The following is a 27,547-nucleotide window of genomic DNA, read 5'->3' on the forward strand; positions in this document are numbered from 1 at the left end:
GTGCCAAGCCACTATATTAAGTCCTTTATATACATTATTATATTTTATCCTCACAATAACCCTAGGAAGTACAGATACTATTGCTTGGTGCTTGGGATGCCTCAATGGACAGAACAAGTTCCGCAAAGGCTAGAGATCTTTATATGCTGGTATTAATATTTCTGCACCATTTTGTTGTTGTTGTTAGTATCCCCTACTTACTCTTTTCGTTGAGTACTTGTTATGTGTATTAACCATTTAGATTTTTTTCTATGAAGCCTGTGACCTTTTGCCCATTTTTCTTTCTTTCTTCTTTTTTAAAGATTTTATTTATTTATTAGAGAGAGAGAGGGAACACAAGCAGGGGGAGTGGGAGAGGGAGAAGCAGGCTTCCCACTGAGCAGGGAGCCCGATGCGGGGCTGGATCCCAGGACCCTGGGATCATGACCCGAGCTGAAGGCAGACGCTTAACGACTGAACCACCCAGGCACCTCATTGCCCATTTTTCTATTGAATTGTCCCTCGTCTTATTATTGATGTGAGGGAATCCTATATGTGTCTCTGGATATGTGCTCATTGTCTGTTACGTGTTGCTAATGACTTCTTCCATTCTGTGGCAGATTTAGGCTGAAGAGTTAAGAACAACTATCTGGGTAGGCAAAGGCAAATATTTCTAGTCAGATGAAAGAATAAACAAGGTTATAAGGAAGGGAAATAAATTCACACATGAAACAGTTGAGTAGTTTGTTTGGACTGAGGTTCATTAAAGTGAACCAGTGGAAGATAAGACTGGAAATTTCAAACTATATAGTCTCAGGGAAGCTCTAGAAAATGGCAAAAATATACCTCAACAGAATATCTTCTTTTAAATCAGTACTCACTTCCCTTCTGTTCAGGACAACCTGTCTACACAACCTGAAAGGAACTTGGGAAACTATTTTGCCTCTCTGGATAGCTAGCTCTAGGCTTCCTCTCCTCTGCCAGGGAAAGAATCTTCTTTCCTAAAGTGCACTAGTGTTACTGCCTGGTGAAAAGGTCTATCTTAGAACTAGAACTGAGAACTATAGATAAACTTCATCTTGTCCATGAAGAGCTCTAGATTTCTAAGAGAAAGCTAACTGGATATTAAAGTTAAAGCACCTCATACGGGTGCTCTTTGTTTCCTGGTGTTTCTCATGATAGAGTCTTCCCTTGAAGATTTGGGGCTTTGATTTCCTAAGACTTGTATTCTCTTATGGAACTTGTAGACTGATGTCTGTAGGGCTTTTTGGTTTTATCATCGCTCTAGTCTCAGCCTCCATCTAACTACTTCTGCACCAATGTGAAATGAATCCATTCTGTTTCCTACTGAGATTATTCTAGATTTTTTTTTTTTAATGGTCTTTCCTGGATCTAGTGGATTTACCTCTCTCACCACTAATCAGACAAAAACATTTCTGTGATGTCTCTCCTTAATTTCTGTATCCATCAAAATTTGACTTGGTTGCAAGTGCCTGGAAATTACAGTGGCTTATGAAGATAGAATTCTATTTTTATCTCATATAAATAAAGGCAGTCCAGGGGTTCTATGGCAGCTCCATAATCATCAAGGACACAGTCTCCTTTCATCCCATTGTTTTTCCTTCTTTATCCAAAATGGCTGCTCTAGGTAGAATGTCTACATTTCCAGCAAGCGGGAATGGAAAAGGAGAAGGACATTTCCTCCATCCCCAAAGGACTTCTCAGAAGTTGCACATACCACCACCCTGCTTATTATCTTAAAAGCCAAGACTTAGTTAACATAGCCATAGTCTAAGGGAGGCTTGGAAATATGTCTGGTTAAAAATAGGAACTCTTGATCCTAGAGAAGAAAGGGAGAATGGATGTTGGGGGGAAACCATTGATCTCTGCTACATAAACCTTTTCTGTTGTGACTTAAATATTTTTCTGAGATGGTAAAGGAGAAAAGCATAGAATAATATGTAGTACATAACCAATTTAAAATAGATTTTTATCAGAATGAGCTCATAATTTTAGATTCTGAATTCTTGGCTCTTACTTAAAAATTTTTACATTAGTCTAGAAAGGTAGAAGTAAATTAACTTTTAAATTATTCATAATTTTTACTAATTTTTGGCAGTTTGACTTCTTTACTAAACATAGATCTAATGTTTTATCAAAATGTTAAGTATAGCAAATGCCATTGAGCTTTGTAAATATAAAGGGAATATGTGCTTTTTATCTTTGTAGAAGATAAGTATATTTAAGCCACTATTAAGAATAATTTACAGGGGCGCCTGGATGGCTCAGTCATTTGAGCATCCTACTCTTGGTTTCCGCTCAGGTCATGATCTTGGGGTCGTGGGATCGGGTCCCATGTTGTGTTCCGCACTCAGTGTGGAGTCTACTTGTCACTCTCCCTCTGTTCCCGCACCCCCAAAATAAATAAATAAAATCTTAAAAAAAAAAAAAAAGAATAATCTACAGAAGATATTTTAGTAATAGGTAACATACAAGTTCTTGGGTAGAATGAATTCAAATATATGGAAATTAAGTGATACCTAGGATAATTTTGGTTTACTGAAAATTAGCTGATATAGTACGCAATAGGTAGAATCCCGTAGACACTGCAGATGAAAGAAAAAAATTCTATTCTTCACAGCAGAGCTTGAGGAAAATGTATTTAACGTAATTATTTTCATTATTTAAAATGGTTTACTTTAAAAAAGCTAGTGTGTAAGACTGTGTAAGTGATAATCATTTTTTCCTTCATAGGCAAGAAGTTTGATAGCTGTAGGACTGGGTGTTGCAGCTCTTGCGTTTGCAGGTGAGATAAATAAAGGATACTTATCAATAAATGTTGCAGAAGAAATATTTTCAAATAGTTTCTATAGTGATTCATGAGGAGACCCTCCGTATTCTGAGGTTTGGGTTTTAAGACATACATTCTCATTTTTTCCTCCCATTTATAGTCACTGAACATTTGTCAATGTAGCAAAAACTAGATGAACTGTGTAGTGAAGAAAATTTACAATGTATGAAGCTACTGGGGTGCCTGGGTAGCTCAGTCATTAAGTGTCTGCCTTCAGCTCAGGTCATGGTCCCAGGGTCCTGGGATCGAGCCCCACATCAGGCTCCCTGCTCGGCAGGAAGCCTGCTTCTCCCTCTCCCATTCCCCCAGCTTGTATTTCCTCTCTCGTTGTGTCTCTCTCTGTCAAATAAATAAATAAAAATCTTAAAAAAACAAAACAAAACAAAAAAAACAATGTATGAAGCTAGGAAAACTAGCCCCAATAATAGTTGACCTTCCTGGCATTTTTTTAGTTTGAGCGATATAGTATACTTTAAAAAAATTCTTTAATATGAAGCAATGTAAGTGATATGGGGTTCCTTTATTCCACCATGTTGGATTTTTTTCTTGCAGGATTAGATTACACATTTCCTGAGCTGTCGCTTTTTCTGATGAGCATAGTTGTTCCCTGTAATGTATTAGTTACTTCATTTTTAACACATTGGTGTAATTTTTTTGATAAACTCAGGAGAATTTCTTTTACTGCCCAAATCACCAAAGAATAGTTATAAAAATTTAAAGCAAAATTTCTCTCTTCCAGTCATTAATTTATAGTTTTAAATTACATGGCTATTTCCTAATCATATGTTAATCTGGGAGCATCTCCTTGTTGATAAAGCTTTACATTTTTTGTTTTAGCATTTGTATCTCAAGTTCCATGGGTTTGATTTTGTTTCTTGGATCTTCTTTTTAAGTGAAGCTACATTCCATTGTGGTTATATGGAGTTAGTAAAATCCAGTAAAAAAATGAGACATAAAATTTTTTGTTTTGTTTTATAAGTATGGTACTTAATTTCACACAACTCTCTTTTAAAGCACCTTAACAATAAATACTTTAAAATCAAGAAGATCAGTGGTTCAGATTCTCTTGGTCTTTGTGCCATCAGGGTCTTGTATCTTGACATTATAACTATACTGAGGTTTCATGAGGAGACTATCATGTCCAAAAAGGAATTCTGACAAACTGGCCTATAAACATGAAACAATTTTAGTGTTAACTGTTACAGTATTAACTATTATTGGCATAGTTATTTTAAAATTCAAATGTAAGATTTTTATTTGCAATTAAAGAAAGATGCTGTAGTTTTTTGCCAGGTTCTTTCTAAAATGAGAAGAATTGGCATGTGTATTGTGTATATACCATGCTGTTGCCAAGTTCTTTTTTTTTTTTTTTTTTAAGATTTTATTTATTTTTTGACAGACAGCGAGAGAGAGAGAACACACAAGCTAGGGGAGTGGGAGAGGGAGAAGAAGGCTTCCCGCTGAGCAGGGAGCTTGATGTGGGGCTCGATCCCAGGACCCTGGGATCATGACCTGAGCTGAAGGCAGACGCTTAACGACTGAGCCACCCAGGCGCCCCGCCAAGTTCTTATTACTAACTATAATATTAAATAGCAGGAACATTTCTTCCAAAGCCAAATATAACTGAATAATAGAATTTAGGAGAAAGTATACTTACACTTGTTGGAACTAGGTCTTCTGGTTTATGATTCAAGTAAACCTCCAGAGGTCACTTGTTGAAGGCTTTGCTTGCTGTTTTCATTGAGACTGCCTGATTATATGTGCTTTTAAAGGAATTTTGCGGTAATTTAAAAGCTATACTTTGTACCATTGTAGAATCAGATGGACGTGACATCTCTAGGATAAGAGATTTGGATGAATTAGGCTTTCACTTACTTAATTTCACTTATTTAATTTATTTAATTTCCCTTTATTTAATGTTCTCCTTGATCTCAAGAATTTTTTGTCTTCTACTTGGATTGACTACTTCCCATTTTCCATTTCTAGCATTCTATTTCTCACTTTCACATGTTGTTTGCACAGGAATAACAGTATGTTTAGATAGTAACTTTTTCTAAAAGATGTTTGTAATTGAACTTCCCCAGTGGAAATCTTCATTTGCGAAGAAGGTTATGGCTGGAAATTGAATAAAGTCCAGAGTGTCATAATGGGTTTTCTAGCAAGACTTTTTGGGAAGAAAGACACTACTATTAGTAGATACATGTGCTGATTAGGGTACAAAAGGTAAATTGGCCAGGTAATATTTTATTCTTGTTCCATACCCTCGAAACAATTTGGAACCTGTTTTGCTATTGAAGACAGAGGAGTTTTAATTAGTAGGATACCTAAGAAAAGAAAGCACCAAAATAAAATATGTTTTTAGGAGAATAGTCATCCTCAGTGAGAAATTGACAGTAAATATCTTTGGTGAATATTTCTTACATAACTGCTTTTTTACTTTAGAGGTAACTCCATTAAAATTATTCCTGTGTTGTACAGATCATAAGTAGTTTTTGTTTTCTATATATTTCAAAGTGATTATCACTGAAAAAACAGTACAAATAACCAGATATGTGAATATACATACGTGAGAGGACTTTATCTCTGGTTTGTGGTGGAAGGAGTACTAGGATATTATTTTTTTTGTTACCTAGCATATTGTATAAATGTAAGATACATAAACATTGACATTTTCTAATTTTATAATCATGAATTAGAACTTGATAAATTTAGTAACTCTTTTAATGATGTTAAAATGAAATGCTTCCTCTATTTAATAAACTAGAAATTTGAAAAAATAGGACTTTCTGGTAAATTTTGAAATGGTTGTTGAAATAACATATATACAAGAAGCTATCAGTAAATATTGTGGTTAGTACCTTGTGGGTATTGTATTTGATTATAGAAAATATATTTGCTTTTATTCCTGTTATTATTTAGGTCGCTATGCATTTCAAATCTGGAAGCCTCTAGAACAAGTAATCACAGAAACGGCAAAGAAGATTTCCACTCCTGTGAGTTAAAGATGGCTTTAGTAAGAAGGCTCATTTTGACTTTTGTTTATATGCCGTATTTGATAGTAATTCAGAAAATGTCTTGGATTTCCAACATTTATGGTTTACTTTCTTGATTATATCCTTGGACGGTTTGTTTAATTTATTGATTTGTTTTAGTTTCTTGGCCACATTATTTTTATTTCTAACCTTATTCCTGCTTTTGACATCTAATTACTATATATATATATATATATATATTTTTTTTTTTTTTTTAAGATTTTTAATTTATTTATTACAGAGTGAGAAAGAGAGAGCATGAGACGGGAGAAGGTCAGAGGGAGAAGCAGGCTCCCCGCTGAGCAGGGAGCTTATGCGGGACTCGATCCTGGGACTCCAAGATTATGACCTGATCCAAAGGCAGACGCTTAACGACTGAGCCACCCAGGCGCCCCCTAATTACTATATTCTTTTTAGTAGTATCACACCAACTTTGAGGTAATTTGTCTTTTTTGTTTAATTAATATTATTTATTCTTGCAGTGATTTTCTATACTAATCCCTGTGGTAGAAGCTGGGTATAGTTGATGAACAAAATAGACATGGTCCCTACCCTGATGGAGCTTACCCAAGAATTTATTTCATCCTAAAATTTGAGACTGGTCCCCTTGTACCAGCACCTGGTCATCTCAAACATAAAATGATAAGATTCCAATCCTGAAATCTGTAGGGCTTATACATTCATCTACAGGCATTGTAGTTACTCTCCTGAGCTGAATATAAGTGAAGAATGAATGATAGTAGGTATCTAAAAAACTGCAGTGTAGTGAACTGCTTTGTAACACTGGACACAATGCAGAGAAAACTCACTGAAGCCTTATAGCATAAACATTGACTTCTGGGAAATAGAAACAGATGTGGGATAGATCAACTTGGCTTGCAGCAATTTGAGAATGAATGGCTTGTTTTAGCAAAGGCATTATAGGCTTGTGAGGCTTAGTTAGTCATGAACAATGACCACACTTTCAAAGGATGACATACTGACAAATAATTAAACTCAGGTTCAAAAGAAGTGCAAGTGATATTGCAGACCTATAAATGTATGTCTGTGTGGGGGCGCCTGGGTGGCTCAGTCGTTAAGCGTCTGCCTTCGGCTCAGGTCATGATCTCAGGGTCCTGGGATCGAGCCCCGCATCGGGCTCCCTGCTGCGCGGGAAGCCTGCTTCTCCCTCTCCCCCCTGCTTGTGTTCCCTCTCTCGCTGTCTCTCTCTCTCTCTCTCTCTCTCAAATAAATAAATAAAATCTTTAAAAAAAAAAAAGTATGTCTGTGTGATTAGAGGGAACATTTTTGGGGGGGGTATTTTTTCCTTCTGTTTTCCTACTTATATTTTATTTGGCTGCAGTATTAATAGGTATTTAGCATTCATTCAGTAAGTATTCATTAAACTCCTACTACATGCCAGACGTTACTGTGGGGAGTGGGCTGTGGTCAGGGAACCATAAAAAGACATTGCCCTTAGGAGCATACATTTTAGTGGACACAGGCAATTAACAAGTAAGTAAAATACATAATATGTAGAAGTGTTGACTGCTTTCAAGAAAACTAAATCAGTGTAAGAGGTTAAAGAATAAAAGCAATGAGGAATCTATATTAGATGGGTCAGGGAAGTCCTCTCTGAGATGAGGGAGAAGGCCAGGTGAATCTCTGAAGAGAGAGCTTTCCAGGCAGTGAGGACAATGCAAAGGTCCTGAGGTGGAAATGAGCTTTGCAGCGAGAATAACTCCAGAGGAGTATGCAAAGAGAATAGTGGTAGAGTAGGGCCTAGATCATTTCAAGCCCAATAGACTGCAAATTTTACTTTCAGTGTAATGGAAAGCTTTCGGAAGGTTTTTGAGCATGGGGGCGATGTGATTTGCATTTTAGGTTATCACTCTGCCCACTGCATGGAATGTCGACAGGAATGAACCAGAGTAAAAGCTTATCAATCCAGTTAAGAGGGTATTGAGATAGTGCAGGTAATGGATAATAGTGGCTTGAAATATAGGAATGGAAATAGTGACGTAGTTCTTTAATGGATTGTTATTTATGTCTTTCCATATGTTTATAAATAACGAATGGAGCAAATTTCAGAAATTATTTCTCTTCTGTTAAGGTGATCTTCAGTAGATATATTTATATTGTAAACAAAAGACAAGTTTTGTAGAACTACATTATTTAACATTGTAAAGGAAGAGAGAGCAAGAAAATGAGAAAATTTTCACTGCTCTGTGGAGGCTCACGGATAAGGTAGAATAATTTAAGAGATTGTCACGGGTATACTGAACTTGGCACCTGCATTTCTTAAGGAGAGAAATGATGTATCCCTCTTTCCTTCTCCTTTGTGGGCCTGAGGTAAGGAACACTTTTATATAAATCTGGCCCCTTTTTCCCCAACAAAGTGCTACTGCAATTTGCAGTGAAAATATTTCTTAGAATACCTTTATCATCATCATCGTCATCATAATTATACCTCTCTGAAGATAAGAGTGTCTTAAACAATTCTTTAAATATTAGTAATTCTAGGGAAACTGAGAAATAAATATATACATACTTTCTCTTGGCAAACTAATGATTTCAAAGTGTCAATCTTCACAAAACAACGGCATTTACAGTGTTTTGATGTTGTAAATATGATTCATTATGAAACTAAATAGAGTTGGTAAAAAATGGGAATTGTAATCGTGTGCCACTAAATCTCTGTGACTCAAAAGAAGGCCTGCAAGGTTCAAGTTCCTGTGGGTTCTTTTTAAGTTTTTTCTTGAAGTTTGCTTTCTCTGTGCTTTAACATCATCTTGTTCTTAAATCTCATCTTTGTTTTTTCATACCTTTTTTCCCTCCATTTTTCTGGAATACTGCCTGGAGTAATTTTTTCATATGGAATGCATGGATGGTAAATGTCTTAAGTTCTTCTCTGCCAACAGTTTGTTTCTTTTGCTCTCACTGTTAATCATCAGTTAGCTGCTGGCTCTTTGGAATCTGGTGGAGCCAGTATGAGAGGAGGACAGAAATCTCTGCTCAGGGGGCTCCTGGCTGGCTCATTCAGTGGAGCCTGCTGCAGCTCTTGATCTTGGCATCATGAATTCAAGCCCCATGATGGGGGTAGAGATTACTTTAAAAAAAAAAAAATCTGGTCAGACTGAATGAACCTCAGTGGCCACATACATGCTTTCTTGCATATTCTTAGCCACATTTTCTGGTACACTAAGACTCTCAGCCAGAATTTCTGATGTTTCTCATTTCTGATTGTTCTGATTGTTCCTTTGTAAGCAGCCTGTTTTGGTTTTCTTTTGTTGTTTCTGTCTAAAACACAAACTTCAGTTTTTTGGTGATTTTTGTTTGTTTTTTAACTCTGGAAGTTTTGGGGGTTTTCTCTTTATTATTGATGTTCTGAAATTTCACAGGTATTCTTAGTGAGACTTAAGTGAAAATTGTCTATCTTTTGTTTTAGAAGATTCTCTTATGCTGTTCTTTAATTATTTTTTCCTTCCACTGTCTCTCTTCTCTGTTCCTGGAACTCTTATTAGAGACACATTGGACCTCTAAGTGTATCTTTCTTATTTTCCATCTTATCTTTTTGTTTTACATTCCACAGTATTTCCACAGCTTATTTTCCAGATCACCAGGTTGGTTTTTAGCAGTGGACATTCTGTTATTTAGTCCATCTGCTAAATTTTTTACATCAGTAATATTTTAAAGATTTTATTTATTTATTTGAGAGAGAGAATGAGAGAGAGAGAGCGTGAGAAGGGGGAGGGTCAGAGGGAGAAGCAGACTCCCTGCTGAGCAGGGAGCCCGATGCGGGACTCGATCCAGGGACTCCAGGATCATGACTTGAGCCGAAGGCAGTGGCTTAACCAACTGAGCCACCCAGGCACCCCATCAGTAATATTTTAATATCTGAAAATTTTCTTCTTTTTCATAGCAACTTACCCTTTATGGCTCTAAGATACTAATTCAAATTTTGTTAAATCCTCTTCTGTTTCCTGATTTATCTCCTTCCTCCAAAAGCCAGTTGTTCTTTGTTCATCTTTGTTCTGCTTTTCCCCCATTATACTGGATTTGTTCAAATGTCTGATAATCCTTGGTTATTGGTTTCTGTTTGTGGGAACTAAGTTGATTAATATAAGTGGCCTTCCTCAGCAGTTTGGTAGACTCACTTCAGTAATTTAATTAAATGAGAGGGTTGATAGTGGTCTGTGAATACATAGATGGGTTATGTCAACAGCATGTCTTCCAAAGCAAGGAGCCCAGAGGCAGGCTTGGGACCTCCAGAGGGAGATTGAGGAGAGATTGAGTACCATGTATATTTTATTCCTTGGCATAACTGTGTCCCTCCCCGGCCTTCTGGGTTCTGAAATGTGATCTGCTAGTACTCTCCTTGGCTTCTCTTGGGACCTACCCCCAACAATGAGATACATCCCAGGCATGCAGTTGTCTTTCTTAGCCTGAGGGCAAAATGACAGGCGGTAGGCCCCTTATGCTCTGTATTACTGGAGTTAGAAATGGTCATCTCTGCTGTTCTGGTTTAATTAATTATCCTGATGTTGTTATTGTATTTGTTGACTCGAAAGGTAGGGTTTTCTTCTTAATTTCCTGAGAAGGGTTTTCTTTTTTCCTCTGGTGTTTGAGGCTGCAGTTATTTTTCTGTATGTGCAGTCTTACCTGTTTTCAACCTTACAGAATTTCTTTAAAGTTACTTGTATGTATCATCTCTTGTTTTCTAGGCCTGTAATGGACTTTTCCTTTTAAAAACATCTCTCTTCTCATTTCAAAGGCACTTTAGAAAGCAAAAGACCTTTTGTATGCAATCTTCTGTTTTGAGCCAGTACTTTTTTGCTTGATTTTTAATATATTAACATGTTATTAACTCAGCTAATGTTTACCCCTTATTTTTTTCCTGGGGGAAAAAACCCAAGTCGTTCATCTTCTTTTAAGGCTTTTATTTTTCTATTTGTGAAAATGTCCTTTTATTTGAATATAATTTTTAAAAATTGGACTTCTGGGGCACATGGGTGGCTCAGTCGTTAAGCGTCTGCCTTCAGCTCAGGTCATGATCCCAGGGTTCTGGGATTGAGCCCTGCATCAGGCTCCCTGCTCAGCAGGAAGCCTGCTTCTTCCTCTCCCACGCCCCCTGCTTGTGTTCCCTCTCTCTCTGTGTCTCTCTCTGTCAAATAAATAAATAAAATCTTTAAAAAATAAAAAAATAAAAATAAAAATTGGATTTCCTTTGTCTTATGGTTAAGTGAAATTCATGGAAACAGCACAAATTAATATCATCCCTCTGTGGCTCTCTAAATGAAATAGATTATTGTAAATAATAGGAATTTATAGTTTATGGTAAGTGTATTTCTTAAGATTATGGAATGACACAGTTCTTCTTTGGTTGTCTGGAGGGCTTTTGTATTTCCACCTCTTGGTTGAGTAAATTTTCTTTTTTTTTTTTTTTTTAAAGATTTTATTTATTTATTTGAGAGAGAGAGAATGAGACAGAGCGAGTACATGAGAGGGGGGAGGGTCAGAGGGAGAAGCAGACTCCCTGCCGAGCAGGGAGCCCGATGCGGGACTTGATCCAGGGACTCCAGGATCATGACCTGAGCCGAAGGCAGTCGCTTAACCAACTGAGCCACCCAGGCACCCTTGAGTAAATTTTCTAATGAAGATTTTGTTTAACTTGGTTAATTTCATATTTCCTTTGATAATATATGACACTATAGCATTTAATGCTAATTTTTAATTTTTTTATTTATTTATTTATAAAAGATTTTTATTTATTTGAGAGAGAGAGCAAGCGAGAGAGCAAGAGAGCATGAGCCAGAGGAGGGGTAGAAGCAGAGGGAGAAAAAGACTCCCTGCTGAGCAGGGATCCCGATGTGGGACTTGATCCCAGGACCCTGAGATCATGACCTGAGCTGAAGGCAGACGCTTAACCAACTGAGCCACCCAGGCACCCTTAATGCTAATTTTAGATGGAAAATGATTTTGAGGTATGTTGTTTATATATATACTTTATGAATAGAATAATACAAAATAATAATTTGTAAGGTTCAGGGTATATTTCAAATAGCAGCATAAAAGTAGTGGAATCATACTGTTTCTGTTCTTAGAAATTCTATTAGAAAAGTATAACCAAAAAAAAAAAAGTTTATCTGCTCTATTTGATGTAGTTGTTCTATAGTTGTTCCTTACAGATACGCACAGATTCACTTACTCATAAGCAGGTCAGTGTTTTAGGGTGTGAGCCTCATCCAAATGCTAGATTTTAAGTTCTGGGTCTCCTTTTCCATCTGGGCAAAACTAAAAGTAAACAATTGCTCAGATACAATACCTGCCATTAGGGTTAATGAGCTTTGTGACTAGTGGGAGTGACACTTCATGAAACATCAATTTATCATGTTTATTATGTTGACATTTTGGAGCTCTCTAAGGTAAATAAATACTTACAGAAATGTCAGGGAGAAAGGTACGCATCCAGTAAAAATTTTAGTCTGCTGAGAGAAAACTTAAAACCAGCTGTTATTCCTCTGTTAGATCCCCTAGTCTTTTATATATTCCCCTCCGTGTGTGTGTGTGTGTGTATACATGTACGTGTGTGTGTGTATACATGTACGTGTGTGCGTGTGTATAATTTGTCCAGGTTACTATGTGTACTTAAATAATTTGATTCTCTTCCTCCACTCAGACCTTGGAGAAGGGTATTATTTTTAGTTTTCTTTCTAGATTGTTAATTACTTGAAACTTGAAATCATCTATCATATTCCTCACAACACTGGTACATTGATAGGTTAGCATCTGTGTGATGAAGGACAAAACTTGACCTGTCTCATTTGAAATGTTCCTGGCATGTACTAGGTGCTGAAGTGCTTGTTTAAATGAATTAATTGCCAGGGAATTATTACCAAGTAGAAATTTTTAACAAGCTGTTCAAAGACAACAGCTTATATAAATGACCAGATCTGGTTCATTTTTTAAGTTCTAATAATTTCCTTGGTCTTTTATTTAGTTCTCTTTTTTAAAAATTGTACAGGTAGCCTGTGTTCATTGTTGAAAATTTAGAAAGTAAAAATAAACATAAAGAAAAAAAAATTACTCATGATGTCACCAACCAAAAATAACATTTTAGTGTATATACTTTCTGGTGTTGTTTTATGTAAACATACACTTACTTATTTTTCCTTACAAAAATAGGGGTTCATGTTTTAAAAACTTATAAGCAGTACAATCATTGATGTATTTTTTCCTTTTCAAAGTTGAGTTCATGCATCCTGTTTCTCCGTTAAGAACTCCTAAAGCATTGTCTGTACTTGATGTCTCCCATTCCTTCCCTCCTGTTCTCTCTTAAACCCACTCTAATCAGACTCTCACTCCCACTCCCTGCAGCTCTAAAAAAGAGCTTTTTTTGTTAAAGATTTTATTTATTTATTTGGCAGAGACACAGTGAGAGAAGGAGCACAAGCAGGGGGAGTGGGACAGGGAGAAGCAGGCTTCCCATTGCTCAGGGAGCCCGATGTGGGGGCTCAAACCCAGGACCCTGGGATCATGACCTGAGCGGAAGGCAGCCAGCCGCTTAATGACTGAGCCACCCAGGCGCCCCTCCCTGCAGCTCTTGTCAACGACTTTGACCTCTTTGATAAATCCAGCAGTCAGGTCTCAGCTCACATCTAACTTAACCTATCAGAAGTGTTTGAAACTGTTTTTCCCTTACTTTTGGTGTCTGCTTTTCCTTCTGCCTCACTGCTGGGCCTCCTGTCTGCTTACTGATTCATCTCCATTTCTCTGCCCCTCAGACTTGCAATCTCTAGGGTTCAGTCTTTGGACTTCTTCTCTTCTCTCACTCCTTAGGTGATCTCATTCAGTCTCATGGCTTTACATACTGTATATATACTCATGACTCCCCAATGTTACCTCCAAGTCACACTTCTCCATTTAGATATGGATATCTCCATTTAACCCAAAAGACCACCAGCATGTGAATAATAACCCAGTAGGTAGACGGGTGTGTGATCAAAGCCCTGATTGGCATGCCTTAGCAGCCAATCCACAGGGGGCCCACACTTAGGATCCTTAAGATAGTTCCACAAAAGAGCTCATAAGAACCCCTGGATTTAAATGTCAAAATGGCAACCCTCTTGGGTCTCCTCCCTCTCTGGGAGTTTTGTACTGTCGCTCAATAAACTTTGCCTTGCTGTCTACCACTCTTCGTCTGGTCTCCCTCTTCATTCTTCGAAGCAGTATGACCACGAACCGTGGGCACTAAAGGAATAGAAATCGTACAACAGTAGTTCATTAGGGAGTGCTCGTATGATCGACAGTTCCAGAAGGGAAGAGAAGGAAGAAGGACAAAGGGACAATTTAGGCTGCAGTACAGTCGTAACAAAGGCCTCAGCCAACCCCATGCCAAGCTCTGAAGCCCAGATGGCTCATGGTGGTTGTCCCAGATTGGGGCAAGGAGCCATGAGACTAAATGATATCACCTGATAAGTGAATTATAGATATGAAGTCTAAGGACTGAGCTCTAGAGAACTACAGTGTTTATACCCCCATATCAACCAGTCATTAAATAGAGACTGCTCTGGGAAGGGGACCTGAACTTGACTTTCTTCAGCCAAGGCAATTCCTGAAGAGTCTGACGGCTCACTGCCATCTGCCAGCAACAGCCCCAGCACCCAAAGTGTAAGTCCTTCACTTCTGAAGGAGAAGCTGCGCAGTGTATGGTAGTGTTTACTACATCATCTTTGATCCCTCTCTCATAGTGTTGCTTTCAGAATACATTTAGAATCTGATCACTTTTAAACTAGCTCTGCTATTACCACACTGGCCCATACCACCATCATCTCTTGCCTAGATTATTGTTATGTCCTCTTAACGGGTCTCCTGCTTCCCTCTTGCACCACTCTTTCTATTCTCCACATAGCATTTAGAGTAATCCTTTCAAAAGAAAGTCAAATGACATTACTCCAGTGCTCTGAGAATAGAATCCTAAATTATTTCTATTGCTTATGGCCTGTCCCCACCCCCCGGCCAGTCTGGCCCAATAGCCTCTCTAATACTACTCTCTTCCTGGCTCCTGCCTTTCCAGTCACCTTTCAGGGACCTTGCAGTTGTTTTCTGGTCTCTCTTGGCCTGCCTGTCTGCTATCCTGATGTCCTCCCCACTTTGTCAGTTCCTCCTCTTCCTTCTCTATCAGCCAGTCCTGGAGGTAAAAAAGATGTGTGTCATACTAACATTAATAACTTATCAAGGTTATCCAATGAGAAAATTACTGCAGAGTTTAGGAAAAGTTCAAGCCTTTTGCTTCTACTGATTTCTTTTTTTCTGGTATATCTTAGTGTAGAAAAATTAATGTATTTGAAAGTGAAATATTAAGTTCATCTTGGTCATGGTTTCTTGTAAAGGATCATTGCTTAGTGCTCGCCCCTTCACAGTTTCGAGTTGACTTCTAGTAAAATGCATTGCTCTTACTGCAGCTATGATGGGATTGAGGTCATGCCACCTCATACGTGGAACTAATTATATCATGCTCTTTCTTTCCTGTACAGAGCCTTTCATCCTACTATAAAGGAGGATTTGAACAGAAAATGAGTAGGCGAGAAGCTAGTCTTATTTTGGGTATAAGGTACGTGTGCTGAATAAGTATTATTTTGTTTGTGGCCAAGCTTGTTTTGGAAAAAGGAGAAAATGTTACAGTAAAGTTATCCTTATATTTTAAGTTATGAATAGGAGGCAGAGGAAGAAAATACAAAATTTTTACATTTTAAAACTTCACATCTAAGAGAATATCCTACTCCCCCTAAAAATATCAGGCATGATGTGCTGTGTCTTTATTCCTTAACAAGGAACTCTTAATACTAGTTTCACAGCAATTATCAAAATATCCCTTATTGTGACACTGAATTGTTTCTGGATTTAGTTTTATAATTTGCTATCTAATCATTTTTCTGTTATAACATGGGATCTGTTTCACAATTCTTTTCTATTTCCATAATTTGATCTAGCATATTTTATTATAATTGTTTCACCTTAGTATCTATTGTGTGACTTTGGACAGCATAGGAGAAAGTTAATGTTGTTGTGTGATTGCTCTGTGATATCTTCCTAACTTTAGTGTTAAGTGATGTACCCTGCTATAGATTTGCTAGTTGATATATTCATTTGTTTACTTTATGTTCCTTTAGAACTCACTCAAATTTTTGTGGGGGTTGGTTATAGTATGTCATCCACAACAGATCTTCTGATGATTTAATCAACACAAGCAATATAGGTCATAAAGCCCTATGTTGATATAGTCTTTTAAATCTCTTGTAGATTAGCAGATTTTTAAGGCCAAAACATTTAATTACTTCTTTTGCCTTAGCAAGAAAAACAAAGGGGTGAACAAGCAAGGGAAACAGCTCAGTTCAGCTTGGTGCTTTATTAAATAAAAGATGAAATCTCTCACTGAGAATAGGTTTCAGGTAGGGGAACCAAATTAGGAAGTTGGCTATATTGCTGATTATTATTTGCTTTAATATTATTCAGGATGGCATTGTTATTTTTCTTGAAGTTTTATTGGGTCCCCACACCATCCCATTCATAGTCTTGAAATAGGAATATACAAAGGTTCTTGAGAATATCATTTAACATCATCCAAGGCACTCCTGTTATTGAGACAGATAATTAGAACTTAAGATTTATGGTTATAAAGGTTTATCCTGTTGAACTAGAAACTGTAGAAAATTTCACAAGGATAATTTGCTGTTAAGAGTATATCCTCTAATTACAGGTGAGTCTGAGTATGAATACCGGTTTTACCATTTACCAGCTGTGTGACCTCAATGTCATCATTTGTAAAATAAACATAATATCAGTTTCTATTGCCTAGGACTGTTGTGAAGACTAATACATAGATAATTCTTAATATAAACATGGCACTTAGTAACTACTCAACAAATACCAGCTGAGCAAAACAGATCCTTGTCCCGGTTCTATCACTAAAGCACCACATTGTACGAGTCTGGTCAAGTTATTTTATTTATTTATTTTTTTTAAGATTTTATTTATTTGACAGAGAGAGCACAAGCAGAGGGAGTGGCAGGCAGAGGGAGAAGGAGAAGCAGGCTTCTGTTGAGCAGGGAGCCCGATGCGGGACTTGATCCCAGGACCCTGGGATCGTGACCTGAGCTGAAGGCAGATGCTTAACCGACTGAGCCACCCAGGTGCCCCCCGGTCAACTTATTTTTAGTTCTTCTGCCCTTCAGTTTCTTCAGTTTTGAATAGAATTAATACTATTTAGCCTTGTTGAAATAATGTAAAATGATAGGAGGATACCTTTTTATAAAAGTACCTACCAAATAACAGGTGCTAAATAAATGTTGGCTCCTCTTTCTTCCTATCTGTATCACAAATGCAGAAGCTAAATATTTGCTCTTAACACATTAAATAGAAGGGTAAGCCTTATTTGCTTTCCTCTAGCCCTTTCTTTCAATCAGGTAGTGTTGATTTTGAGAAGATTCTTTAAGATGTGAATACATTGCCGTGGCTCCATTCTCTATGATCAATGAATCTAAGCTATATAGACTATATAACAAATAGGTAAAGGCAAAATGGAGCTGACTGTATGGATAACCTATTAAAAAATACTCTATGTGCTACTAGATGATCCTGTACATTCTTACATATTCATGAAACCTAATATATTTTACCGAGCTGCCCAGAAAAACTATTACTATACCTGTTACTCTCTGAAGTGATGCACATGTGTGATTCTCATACTTTTTGAAAACTTCTGTGGAACTGTGTTAAGCTAAATGTTACTCAAAAGACCAATAGTAAAAATGATGAAACCAAAACTACTCCATTTGCCCCAGGATTAGAGAACACCACTCAGTTCCATGCACCCCAATTCCCAGTCCCAGTCAAAGTGGGTACACATTCCAGGGAACACTGTGTATTCCTTGATCTAGGAAATGTGATATTTAAAGTTATACTTTCAATTTCATGGTGAAATTGTTTGTACTGGAGATCCATTGCTCTTTATTTAATTTTTATACTATGTTTAAGAACTACGATTCTCCCATCTTGTTTAATCTTTAGAACAACAAATAAATTTATTAAAATGTACTAAGTTCCTAGAGACTTAATATAGCAATAAGGAAAAGGGAATAAACTCTGTAGGCACACAAGAATACTTCCCTCATTCCCAAAGTTCATCACTATGAGTCTGATAATTATTACCTTTTTTTTTTTAAAGATTTTATTTATTTATTGGAGAGAGAGAGAGAGAATGGGAGAGAGAGAGAGAACATGAGAAGGAGGAGGGTCAGAGGGAGAAGCAGACCCCTGCTGAGCAGGGAGCCCAATGCGGGGCTCGATCCCAGGACGCTGGGATCAAGACCTGAGCCAAAGGCAGATGCTTAACGACTGAGCCACCCAGGTGCCCCTTTATAGCCATTTTCTTTTGGAGGGCTGTATAAAATGCATTAAGCATCTATTGCATATTTAATACTAGATGCTATTTTAAGATACAAAACATAGCTTCTGTTCTTTAGTATCTACCTAAGGAGACATGTCAAATATCTACAGAAGAGCTAGGAAACATAACTAATAAAGGAAAGAGAATGATAAATATAGACTTACTACAGGAAACTAAACATATTGGAATTAAAAAAAAAATAATGTGTTTTTCATTTCTTAATAATTAGGCAGTTAAAGTGTTCATAGCCCTGGTGCAGTGTTTAATGACTTCTTTTTCAAAACTTAGTAGTCTTTAGAATCAGACAGTGTCTTGATTGGCTATCTGGGAAGTATCTACAAAACAAAAAGTAAGTTTGAAATGGTCCCCCAGAGGACTTTCAAAAAACAGTGAAAAGGAATACCCTAATAGTCCTTACACTAAAAGACTTTTTTTTTAAATTTTTTTTAATTTTAAAAATTCTCCTTTAGTTTTATTGAGATATAATTGACAAAAAACATTGTATATGTAGGATGTAAAACATATTGATTTGCTATATGTATAATACATATAGATTGCAAAGTTTACATTTCCATGAACAGTTCCCTTTGCATCTTTCTAACATTTGTTTATTTCTTGTCTTTTTGATGACAGTCATTCTACAAGCTGTGAGGTGATATCTCATTGTGGTTTTGATTTGCATTTCCCCGGTGATTAGTGATGCTGATCACCTCATGTACCTGTTTGCCATTTTATGTTTTTGGAAAAAGGTCTAGTCAGATCCTCCACTCATTTTGAAATCAGATCCACCTATCTATCTAGCTATGCTATATTATTGAATTGTATGAGTTCTTTATTTTGGAAATAACCTCCTACTAGATATATGATTCACAAATATTTTCTCCCTATTCCATAGGTGACTTCTTTCATCTTGTTGATGGTTTTCCTTACTGTGTAGAAACTTTTTAAAGTTTGATGTAGTCCCACTTGTTTAATTTTGTTTTGTTGCCTTTGCTTTTGATTTCAAATTTTAAAAATTACTGCAAAGACTGATGTCAAGGAGCTTACCCCCTGTATTTCCTTCTAGGAGCTTTATGGTTTCAGGTCTTTAGTTCAAGGCTTTAATCCATTTTGAGTTGATTTTCATGTGTGGTGTGATAAGGGTCCGGTTTCATTCCTTTGCATGTGGCTGTCCAGATTTCCCAATACCATTTATTGAGGAAACTATCGTTTATTTGTTTTCTGTTTTTGGCTCCTTTGTCATAATTGACCATATATATATGGGTTTATTTCTGGGTTCTCTATTCTGTTCCATTGATGTATGTGTCTGTTTTTAACCTAATACCATACTGTTTTGATTATTATAGGTCTGTAATATAGTTTGAATTTAGGAAGTGTGATGCCTCCACCTTTGTTCTTTCCCAAGATTGCTTTGGCTATTTGGAGTCTTTGTGGTTCCATACAAATTTTAGGATTGTTCCATTTTTGTGAAAAATGCCTTAGGAATTTTGATAGGGATTTCATTGTATCTGTAGATTGCTTTGAATAGTCTGGACATTTTAACAAAATGAATTCTTCCAATCCGTGAGTGTGGGATATCCTTCTATTTATTGGTGTTTTTAATTTCTTTCACCAATGTCTTATAGTTTTCAGTGTATAGGTCTTTAACCTCCTTGGTTAAATTTATTTCTAGGTATTTTATTCTTTTTGATGCAATTGTAAATGGGATTTTCTTACTTTCTCTTTCTGATAGTTTGTTTTTAGTGTATTAGAGGGGCAACAGATTTTTGTATATTGATTTTGTATCCTCCAACTTTACCTAATTGATTGGTTAGTTCTAACAGTTTCAGGGTTTTCTTTATGTAATATCATGTCATCTGCAGTTTTACTTCTTTGTTTCCGATTTGGATGCTCTTCATTTCTTCTTCTTGCCTAATTCCTCTGGCCATGACTTCCAGTACTATGTTGGATAAAAGTGGTGAGAGCAGACAACCTGTGTTGTATCTAATCTCAGAGGAAAAACTCTGAGCTTTTCACCATTGAGTATGATAGTTGCTATGCATTTGTCATATGGCCTTTATCATGTTGAGGTATATTCCCTCTATACTAACTTTGTTGAGAGTTTTTGTCATGAATGGGTGTTGAATTTTGTCAAATGTTTTTCTACATCTTTGGAAATGTCATGATTTTTATCCTTTATTTTGTTTCACATTTATGGTGTTTCACATTGATTGATCTGTGGATATTGCACCATCCTTTCATCCCTGGAATAAATCCTACTTGTTCATGATGTATGATCCTTTTAATGTTTTGTTGAATTTGGTTTGCTTATATTTTGCTGATGAGTTTGGCATCAATGTTCATCGGGCATATTGGCCTGTAATTTTCTTTTCTTCTAGTGTCCTTGTCTGCTTGTGGTATCAGGATAATGCTTGCCTCATAAAATGAGTTTGGAAGGCGTTTCCTCTTCTATTTTTTGGAAAAGTTTGAGGAGAATTGGTATTCTTTAGATGTTTGGTAGATTTCAGTGAAGGTGTCTCATCCTGGGGTTTTCTCTGTTGGGAGGTTTTTGATTAGTGATTCAATCCATTGTTAATAATTGGTCTGTTCAGATTTTCTATTTCTTCCTCATTCAGTCTTGGTAGTTTATATGTTTGTAGTATTTGTCTCTTCTACATTGTCCATTTTGTTGGTGTATAATGGTTGATAATAGTTATGATCCTTTGTATTTTTGTGGTATCAGTTGTAATGTCTTCTCTTTCATTTCTGATTTTATTTGAGTTCTCTCTGCTTTTTTCTTGAGAGTCTAGCTAATGGTTTGCCTATTTTGTTTATCTTTTCAAAAACACAGCCCTTCATTTCATTAAGACAATAAAAGACAACTTTTTATTGTCTTTTTAATCTTTGTTTCATTTATTTTTACTCTGGATCTTTGTTATTTCCTTCCTTCAACTAACTTTGGCCTTAGTTTATCCTTCTTTTTTCTACTTCCCTGAGGCATAAATAAAGTTGTTTATTTGAGCTCTTTCTTTTTTCTTAATATAGGCATTTATTACTATAAACTGACTGTAAACTTCCATCTTAGAACTGCTTTTGCTGCATCCCATAAATTTGTTGTTATATTTCCATTTTCATTTGCATTTGTCTCGATGTTTTTTTTCTCTTTTGATTTTGTCTTTGACTCAAGACATTTTTTTATTCATAGAAGAATATTTTATATTCAGCAGTTGATAGTGTGTTTTAACATGCTTGGTGATCTGTTACTTAACCTCAAAAGATTAGAAGTATAAGTAACTGTCAAGGAATAGCTAGACTGGAACAATGGCAGAATCAAGGGTTCACAGCTGATATCACGGGAGGCAGTGCTAAAAACAGACAGAAGAACTTAAATGGAAAGCATTCGAGGACTCTTTTAAGACAAGGGTGAACAGGGGCACTTGGGTGGCTCGGTTGTTAAGCGTCTGCCTTTGGCTCAGGTCATGGTCCCAGGGTCCTGGGATCGAGCCCCGCATTGGGCTCCCCGCTCCGCGGGAAGCCTGCTTCTCCCTCTCCCACTCCCCCTGCTTGTGTTCCCTCTCTCGCTGTATCTCTCTCTGTCAAATAAATAAAATCTTTAAAAAAAAAAAAAAAAAAGACAAGGGTGAACAAAAATATCTGCAGATCTTAAGAATTTCTTTGCACTTAATTTATACTCAGGTTAATACTTTTGAGTCATTCAAGAAATAAATTAGGTTACTTATACTACATTTTTAAAGGTTTTTTTTTTTTTTTTTTAAAGATTTTATTTATTTATTTGAGAGAGAGAATGAGAGAGAGCACAGGAGAGAGGGGAGGGTCAGAGGGAGAAGCAGACTCCCCGCCGAGCAGGAAGCCCGATTCGGGACTCGATCCAGGGACTCCAGGATCATGACCTGAGCCGAAGGCAGTCGCTTAACCAACTGAGCCACCCAGGCGCCTCTTATACTACATTTTTAAAAGTGGGAAATATGTAATATATTTTCATAAGCATGCTTTATCTTTATAATAATAACTAAAGGCTAGTTATTTTTGAACACTAACTCTATGCTAGGTTATGCTGATCCTTTTACTTGCATTATCTAATTTATTCTTAAAATAATCCTGGGAGGTAGTTTATTTTATTTATTTATTTATTTTAATTTTATTTGTTTATTTGACAGAGAGAGACACAGCGAGAGAGGGAACATAAGCAGGGGAAGTGGGAGAGGGAGAAGCAGGCTTCCCGCAGAGCAGGGAGGGGCTCGATCCCAGGACCCTGGGATCATGACCTGAGCCGAAGGCAGATGCTTAATGACTGAGCCACCCAAGCGCCCTGTGGGAGATAGTTTAGTATGTCCATTTTACTTAGGAGAGAATTTTCACTCAGAGAGTTTAAGTGAGCAAGACAGAGTTTTGCAGCTAATGAATGGTGGAATCAGAATGTTGAACCTATGTTTGAATATCTCTAAAAGTACCTGCTTTTATCCAGTACAGTGTGGTTCATCCATACAAATTAAATTACTTTGAGCTTTACAACAACCACTCTGTACTTTAAGTCAGCTGCCATTGTCCCAATTTGAGACCCAGGAAAGTTAAATAACTTAGATAAGATAGTATAGCTATTAATTAGCAATACCAGAATTTTGTTGTTGTTAACTGTTAATTTTGTTTCCTTGCTTGGAAAATGTGCTAGTCAGAAACTTTTCCAATACTGGATAAATTAGTTTTTACTGAAATAATTTTAAGTTCATTTAACGTTCTCAATTTTTGTTACAGCTTTTCCCATAGGTTTCTCACAAGTTAAATAAATTATGAGCTATGAAGAGTTTTGAGATGCTCTGTTGAAACATAATAATAATAATGAAAGCTAACTATTCTGAAGCACTTGCTACATGCCAGGCACTGCTCTAGCACTTTGTCGGCTTTAACTCATTTAATCCCTACAGTCGCTCTATGAGGAATATGTTGTTCTTAGCCCTGTTTTACAATGAGGAATCTGAAGTACAGAGAGGTTAAAACTTTTGACTGCGTTTACCCCATCCGAAATAGCAATGGAAATGAAATCTGGCAGTCTAGTAGCTCTGGAGTCCAGATACCTGTCTGTTACATTATGTAAACTGCCTTCCCCCCAAATAACTTGAGGCATATGTTTTCAAACTCAGTATAGTCTATAGACTATGACTCTCCTACCCTGTATGTTGTGTTTTATTTTATTCATTTATTTTTTAAAGATGTATTTATTTTAAAGAGAGAGAGCATGAACGGGAGGGCCAGAGGGAGAGGGAGAGAGAATCTCAAGCAGATTTCACGATGAGCCTGGAGACCAACTCGGGGCTTGATCTCACCACCCTGAGATCACAACCTGAGCTGAAACCAAGAGTGGGTTGCTTAACTGACTGTGCCACCCAGGCGCTCCTATTGTGTTCTTTTTTTTTAATTGATTGAAAATAGAGACTGGCATTACAAAGGAAGAAAAATACATGCAATATTGAATGAACAGTTTATTTTGATGGTTAGTAGACTTCAGTGACAAGCTGTAATTTCATATTTAGCCACAAGATGGTGAAATTCTCATTAGTTTTTAATTCCTTGAAAGCCATATAAACTGTCAATTTATAATCTGCATTCGACACTATTTATTATAAGCACTTTAATTTCTTTTTACAGCCCATCTGCTGGCAAGGCCAAGATTAGAACAGCTCATAGGAGAATCATGATTTTGAATCACCCAGATAAAGGTAGGTAAAATTCCTATTTTTCATAATATGTGGATCTGAATCTGTTCTGAATTCCTTTCAGTTTACTTAAACTCATTATAAGTGATATATGTAAGTGATATTTATATATATATTGTTGAAATAGAAGTTTATGTGCCACATGTATTGTGATTTTTCTTACAAATAAATAAGCTTTTGGATTGGAGTTCAGTAACCCACAGAGGTGGTGGATTCATATTATCAGCTTTCAAGAACTTAGTTACTGATTTTTATATATGTGTACCTAGCCCCTGTTTGAGGCTCCTAGCATTTTGACTGGGAAAGAGAAAACATGAGTTGTGGACTCTGTGTGAATTGATATGGGCGTCATGAATTATGTTTGTTTAACCTTAAACATAAAAGCATAAGATTTAGAGGGTATCTTCTAAATCTCTGTACTATGTCATAGATAATTCTGAATTTCTTAATTTTATTCTGGAAGGCTCTGAGGCTGAGCCATTTGTTTTTAACTTAATAACATTAAGGTTATTAATGTAAATTTATCTTACAGAAAGACAATTATTATTACTTTAACTACACTACAGCTGCTTGAGAGAGAAAGCCCATATGTTCATTACTGTTTCTTCTCTAAAATAACAGATGGTAGAAAGTTGCACTGTATTTCAGAAGTCAAGGGTGCAGTGGGGGAGGAAAATGAAGGGTTTTTTGGATTCTTATTTACAGACTTCCAGTTTTCCAATTTTTTTGAAAAAAATTAAAAACAAATTTTGGATTTCTACACATCCTGACACCAAAGTAGGGCATTCTTTTTCAGTTTCCTCACTTAATTATGTACTATAAAAATTCTTTTCACTAAACATCATCTTTGGCTTTTTTATTTGCTCTTCTTTAGTATGAATAAATAAGAGAATAAACTTTGAAAAGAGATTTTGCTTAAAATTTCTAAATAGCTTCAACAGTTACTAAAAGATCCACTTAACTAATTTACTTCGCATTGTGGGCTTTCAGAGTAATTGGCTCAGAAAGAAATGTGTTTAAAGTGCCTCCTTGAAGCCCTCTGTCTCCTACTAAACATCCTTTGTCCCTTCCAGGTCAAGTGTATGCCCTTCTCTGATTGATTGCAGTAGGATCAGGCACTCATGTCTTTCAGATGATTGACAAGTTGTTGATTGTGCCTACTGGCAAGGGAAGCAAGTTCTAAAATGTATCTAAGAGAACATGTATTTTTAGATACATTTAGTAAAAAAAGAAAATGTATTTCCTATGAGCCAGTGGTGTTTACAGAATTACTTGATTTACTCCGAGGTCATATATTTATCAGAGGTGGGATTGTTGACTGCTTGTAGTATGCTTACTGATATCCTGTCTGGCCCCGCGTAGTAGCAGGATGTGAGGGAATGGACCTGGAAGCCGGAGGCTGGTGTTTTTCTCTGGCTTCTGCCTTCTAACTAGCAGTATGACCTTGAACACTCCCTTTACCTCTCAAAATGTCAATTTTATCTTCTATAAAATGAAGGGATTTCTTTCTTTCTTTTTTTTTTTTTTAAAGATTTTATTTTTATTTTTGACAGAGAGAGAGAGTGTACAAGCAGGGGAAGCAGCAGGCAGAGGGAGAGTGAGAAGCAGGCTCCCTGCTCAGCAGGGAGCCCAACGTGGGGCTCGATCCCAGGACCGTGGGATCATGACCCGAGCCGAAGGCAGACGCTTAACTGTCTGAGCCACCCAGGCGCCCCTGAGGGGATTTATTTCTAAAGTCCTTTTTGTTAAGTGATATAATATCTTTATATGCCTATTCAATTAATGAAGAACCTGTACTGTATATTTCTATTCAGATCACATTTTTCACTCAAGAAAGATGCTTTTAATCATTTTGGATTATTGTACCCTCTAAGAATGTATTGACAACTGTGGACATTTTGTTCATATAATTGCTCATTCACCCACAATTTTAAAAACATTTGGAGTTTCAGAGAGTTCATAGATTTCCCAACACCCATGTGTATGCTCACAGTTAAGAACTGCTCTAATAAAAGTAGGGTGAATTAAGGAATATTGCCATCACTGGAGGGAAAGTATTCATGGATGATGGAGTCGGGAGATGATAACTCATAAATCCTGAAATGGTCTCTTGAGAAGGAAGGTCGTTTTGTTTTCTTTTTAATGAGAGGAAGGTAACAGATTTTCAACAAAAATGTCTCATTGTTTTCGGAGAGAGAAAGCTAGAAGTATTTGGGGAAATATGAGAATGGGGAACTCTTAATTTTGTCTCTTCTTTTTTTTTTTTTTTTTTTTTTTTTTTTTTTTTTTTAGTATTTTACTTATTTTGACAGAGAGAGAACACAAGCAGGGGGAGTGGGGGAGCAGGTAGCCTGATGCGGGGCTCGATCCCAGGACTCTGAGATCATGATCCGAGCCGAAGGCAGACGCTTAACGACAACTGAGCCACCCAGGTGCCCCAGTTTTGTTTCCTCTTTTTCTAATTCCTTATCATATTTGCTTTGACCAGGTCAGCACTGACTGAGTGTTATATAGGTAGTTGCAAAACTTAAATCCTCTACTCCATGCTTCTGAAATTCATGAATATACCCCCACTTCATCCCCAAGTCACATTTCTGCTGGTTTTGCTGCCAGCCAGTAAAACAAAGTTGGAACTTCAAATGTGTGATCAACTATAATTTGTCACACATTTCATTATCAACTTGTGCAAAGAAAGTGACACAAAAAAATTAGGTGTGGGGATGGCTGAAAATAAATTTTTTGTAACCAGTTTTAAATGAGCATTCGGATGTGTTTTGGTAAAAAGTAAAGTTTGCTATTCAATTTAATGAGATAAAATCTCAGTTAATCTAATGCTTTCAGATTAATATCTTTTAGATTATGCTTTTTTAAATTGCTGAAGAGAGGTTAGTTGTTAGGAAATAAGCAGTTGATATTATGCTTAATGAATATAAAAAGGAAGACAGACTAGGTAAATTTGAAAAGCTATAGAACCTCAGCAATCTCTTAAAAACTCTCTAATTCAGTGCTACTCAAAAGTATAGTTTGCTTGTTCATGTGGGCCAGTTTGTTACCTGTATGCAATGAATTAAGAACAGAAATCAAAAGTAAGCATTTAGAAACCCTTAGAGCACTTTGACATTGTGGTAACATCCAAATGTGTGATTACAAAATTACTTTTGTAATTTGTAAATGTATTGGTCCACTACAAGCTGGAAATTTTTTTAGAAGTGCTTCTTCACCATAGTGAAGACACTGATCTGATCAATGCTGCCTGCTAAATCAAGACTGTTTCTGCTCTATCCTGGGGAAAATGTCCTGTTGGCTCTCCTTAAAGATTTTTTTTTTACTGATGGAGAGCTTCCTGCTTGACAAGAAGCCCACTTGTAGGCAGCTCTAACTACTAGAAAGTTCTTCCTTATATTTAACTGAAATCTGCCTGCCTGCAGCAGAGATTCTCATTCTTTTTTCGTTTATGCCCCCTTTCGATAAACATTCAGTACTCTCACTCTTTTTTTTTTTTTTTTTTTTTTAAGATTTTATTTATTTATTTGACAGAGAGAGACAC

General features: G+C 36.6%; 1 protein-coding gene across 1 annotated transcript in view; it reads left to right on the forward strand.

Moving 5' to 3' along the window:
* Positions 1 to 27,547, forward strand: part of DNAJC15 (DnaJ heat shock protein family (Hsp40) member C15) — an 82,166-nt gene that overhangs the window by 26,111 nt on the left and 28,508 nt on the right. Inside the window, exons 2-5 of the mRNA XM_064586061.1 lie at positions 2,734 to 2,785; positions 5,750 to 5,823; positions 15,378 to 15,454; positions 23,933 to 24,003. Of these exons, the coding sequence (XP_064442131.1) occupies positions 2,734 to 2,785; positions 5,750 to 5,823; positions 15,378 to 15,454; positions 23,933 to 24,003 (274 nt within the window). The remainder of the gene's footprint in view (positions 1 to 2,733; positions 2,786 to 5,749; positions 5,824 to 15,377; positions 15,455 to 23,932; positions 24,004 to 27,547) is intronic.

The sequence above is a fragment of the Mirounga angustirostris genome, unplaced genomic scaffold (assembly GCF_029215605.1).
Source record: "Mirounga angustirostris isolate CCGP_5_RB_7025 unplaced genomic scaffold, mMirAng1.0.hap1 SCAF_3, whole genome shotgun sequence".
Classification (NCBI taxonomy): domain Eukaryota; kingdom Metazoa; phylum Chordata; class Mammalia; order Carnivora; family Phocidae; genus Mirounga; species Mirounga angustirostris.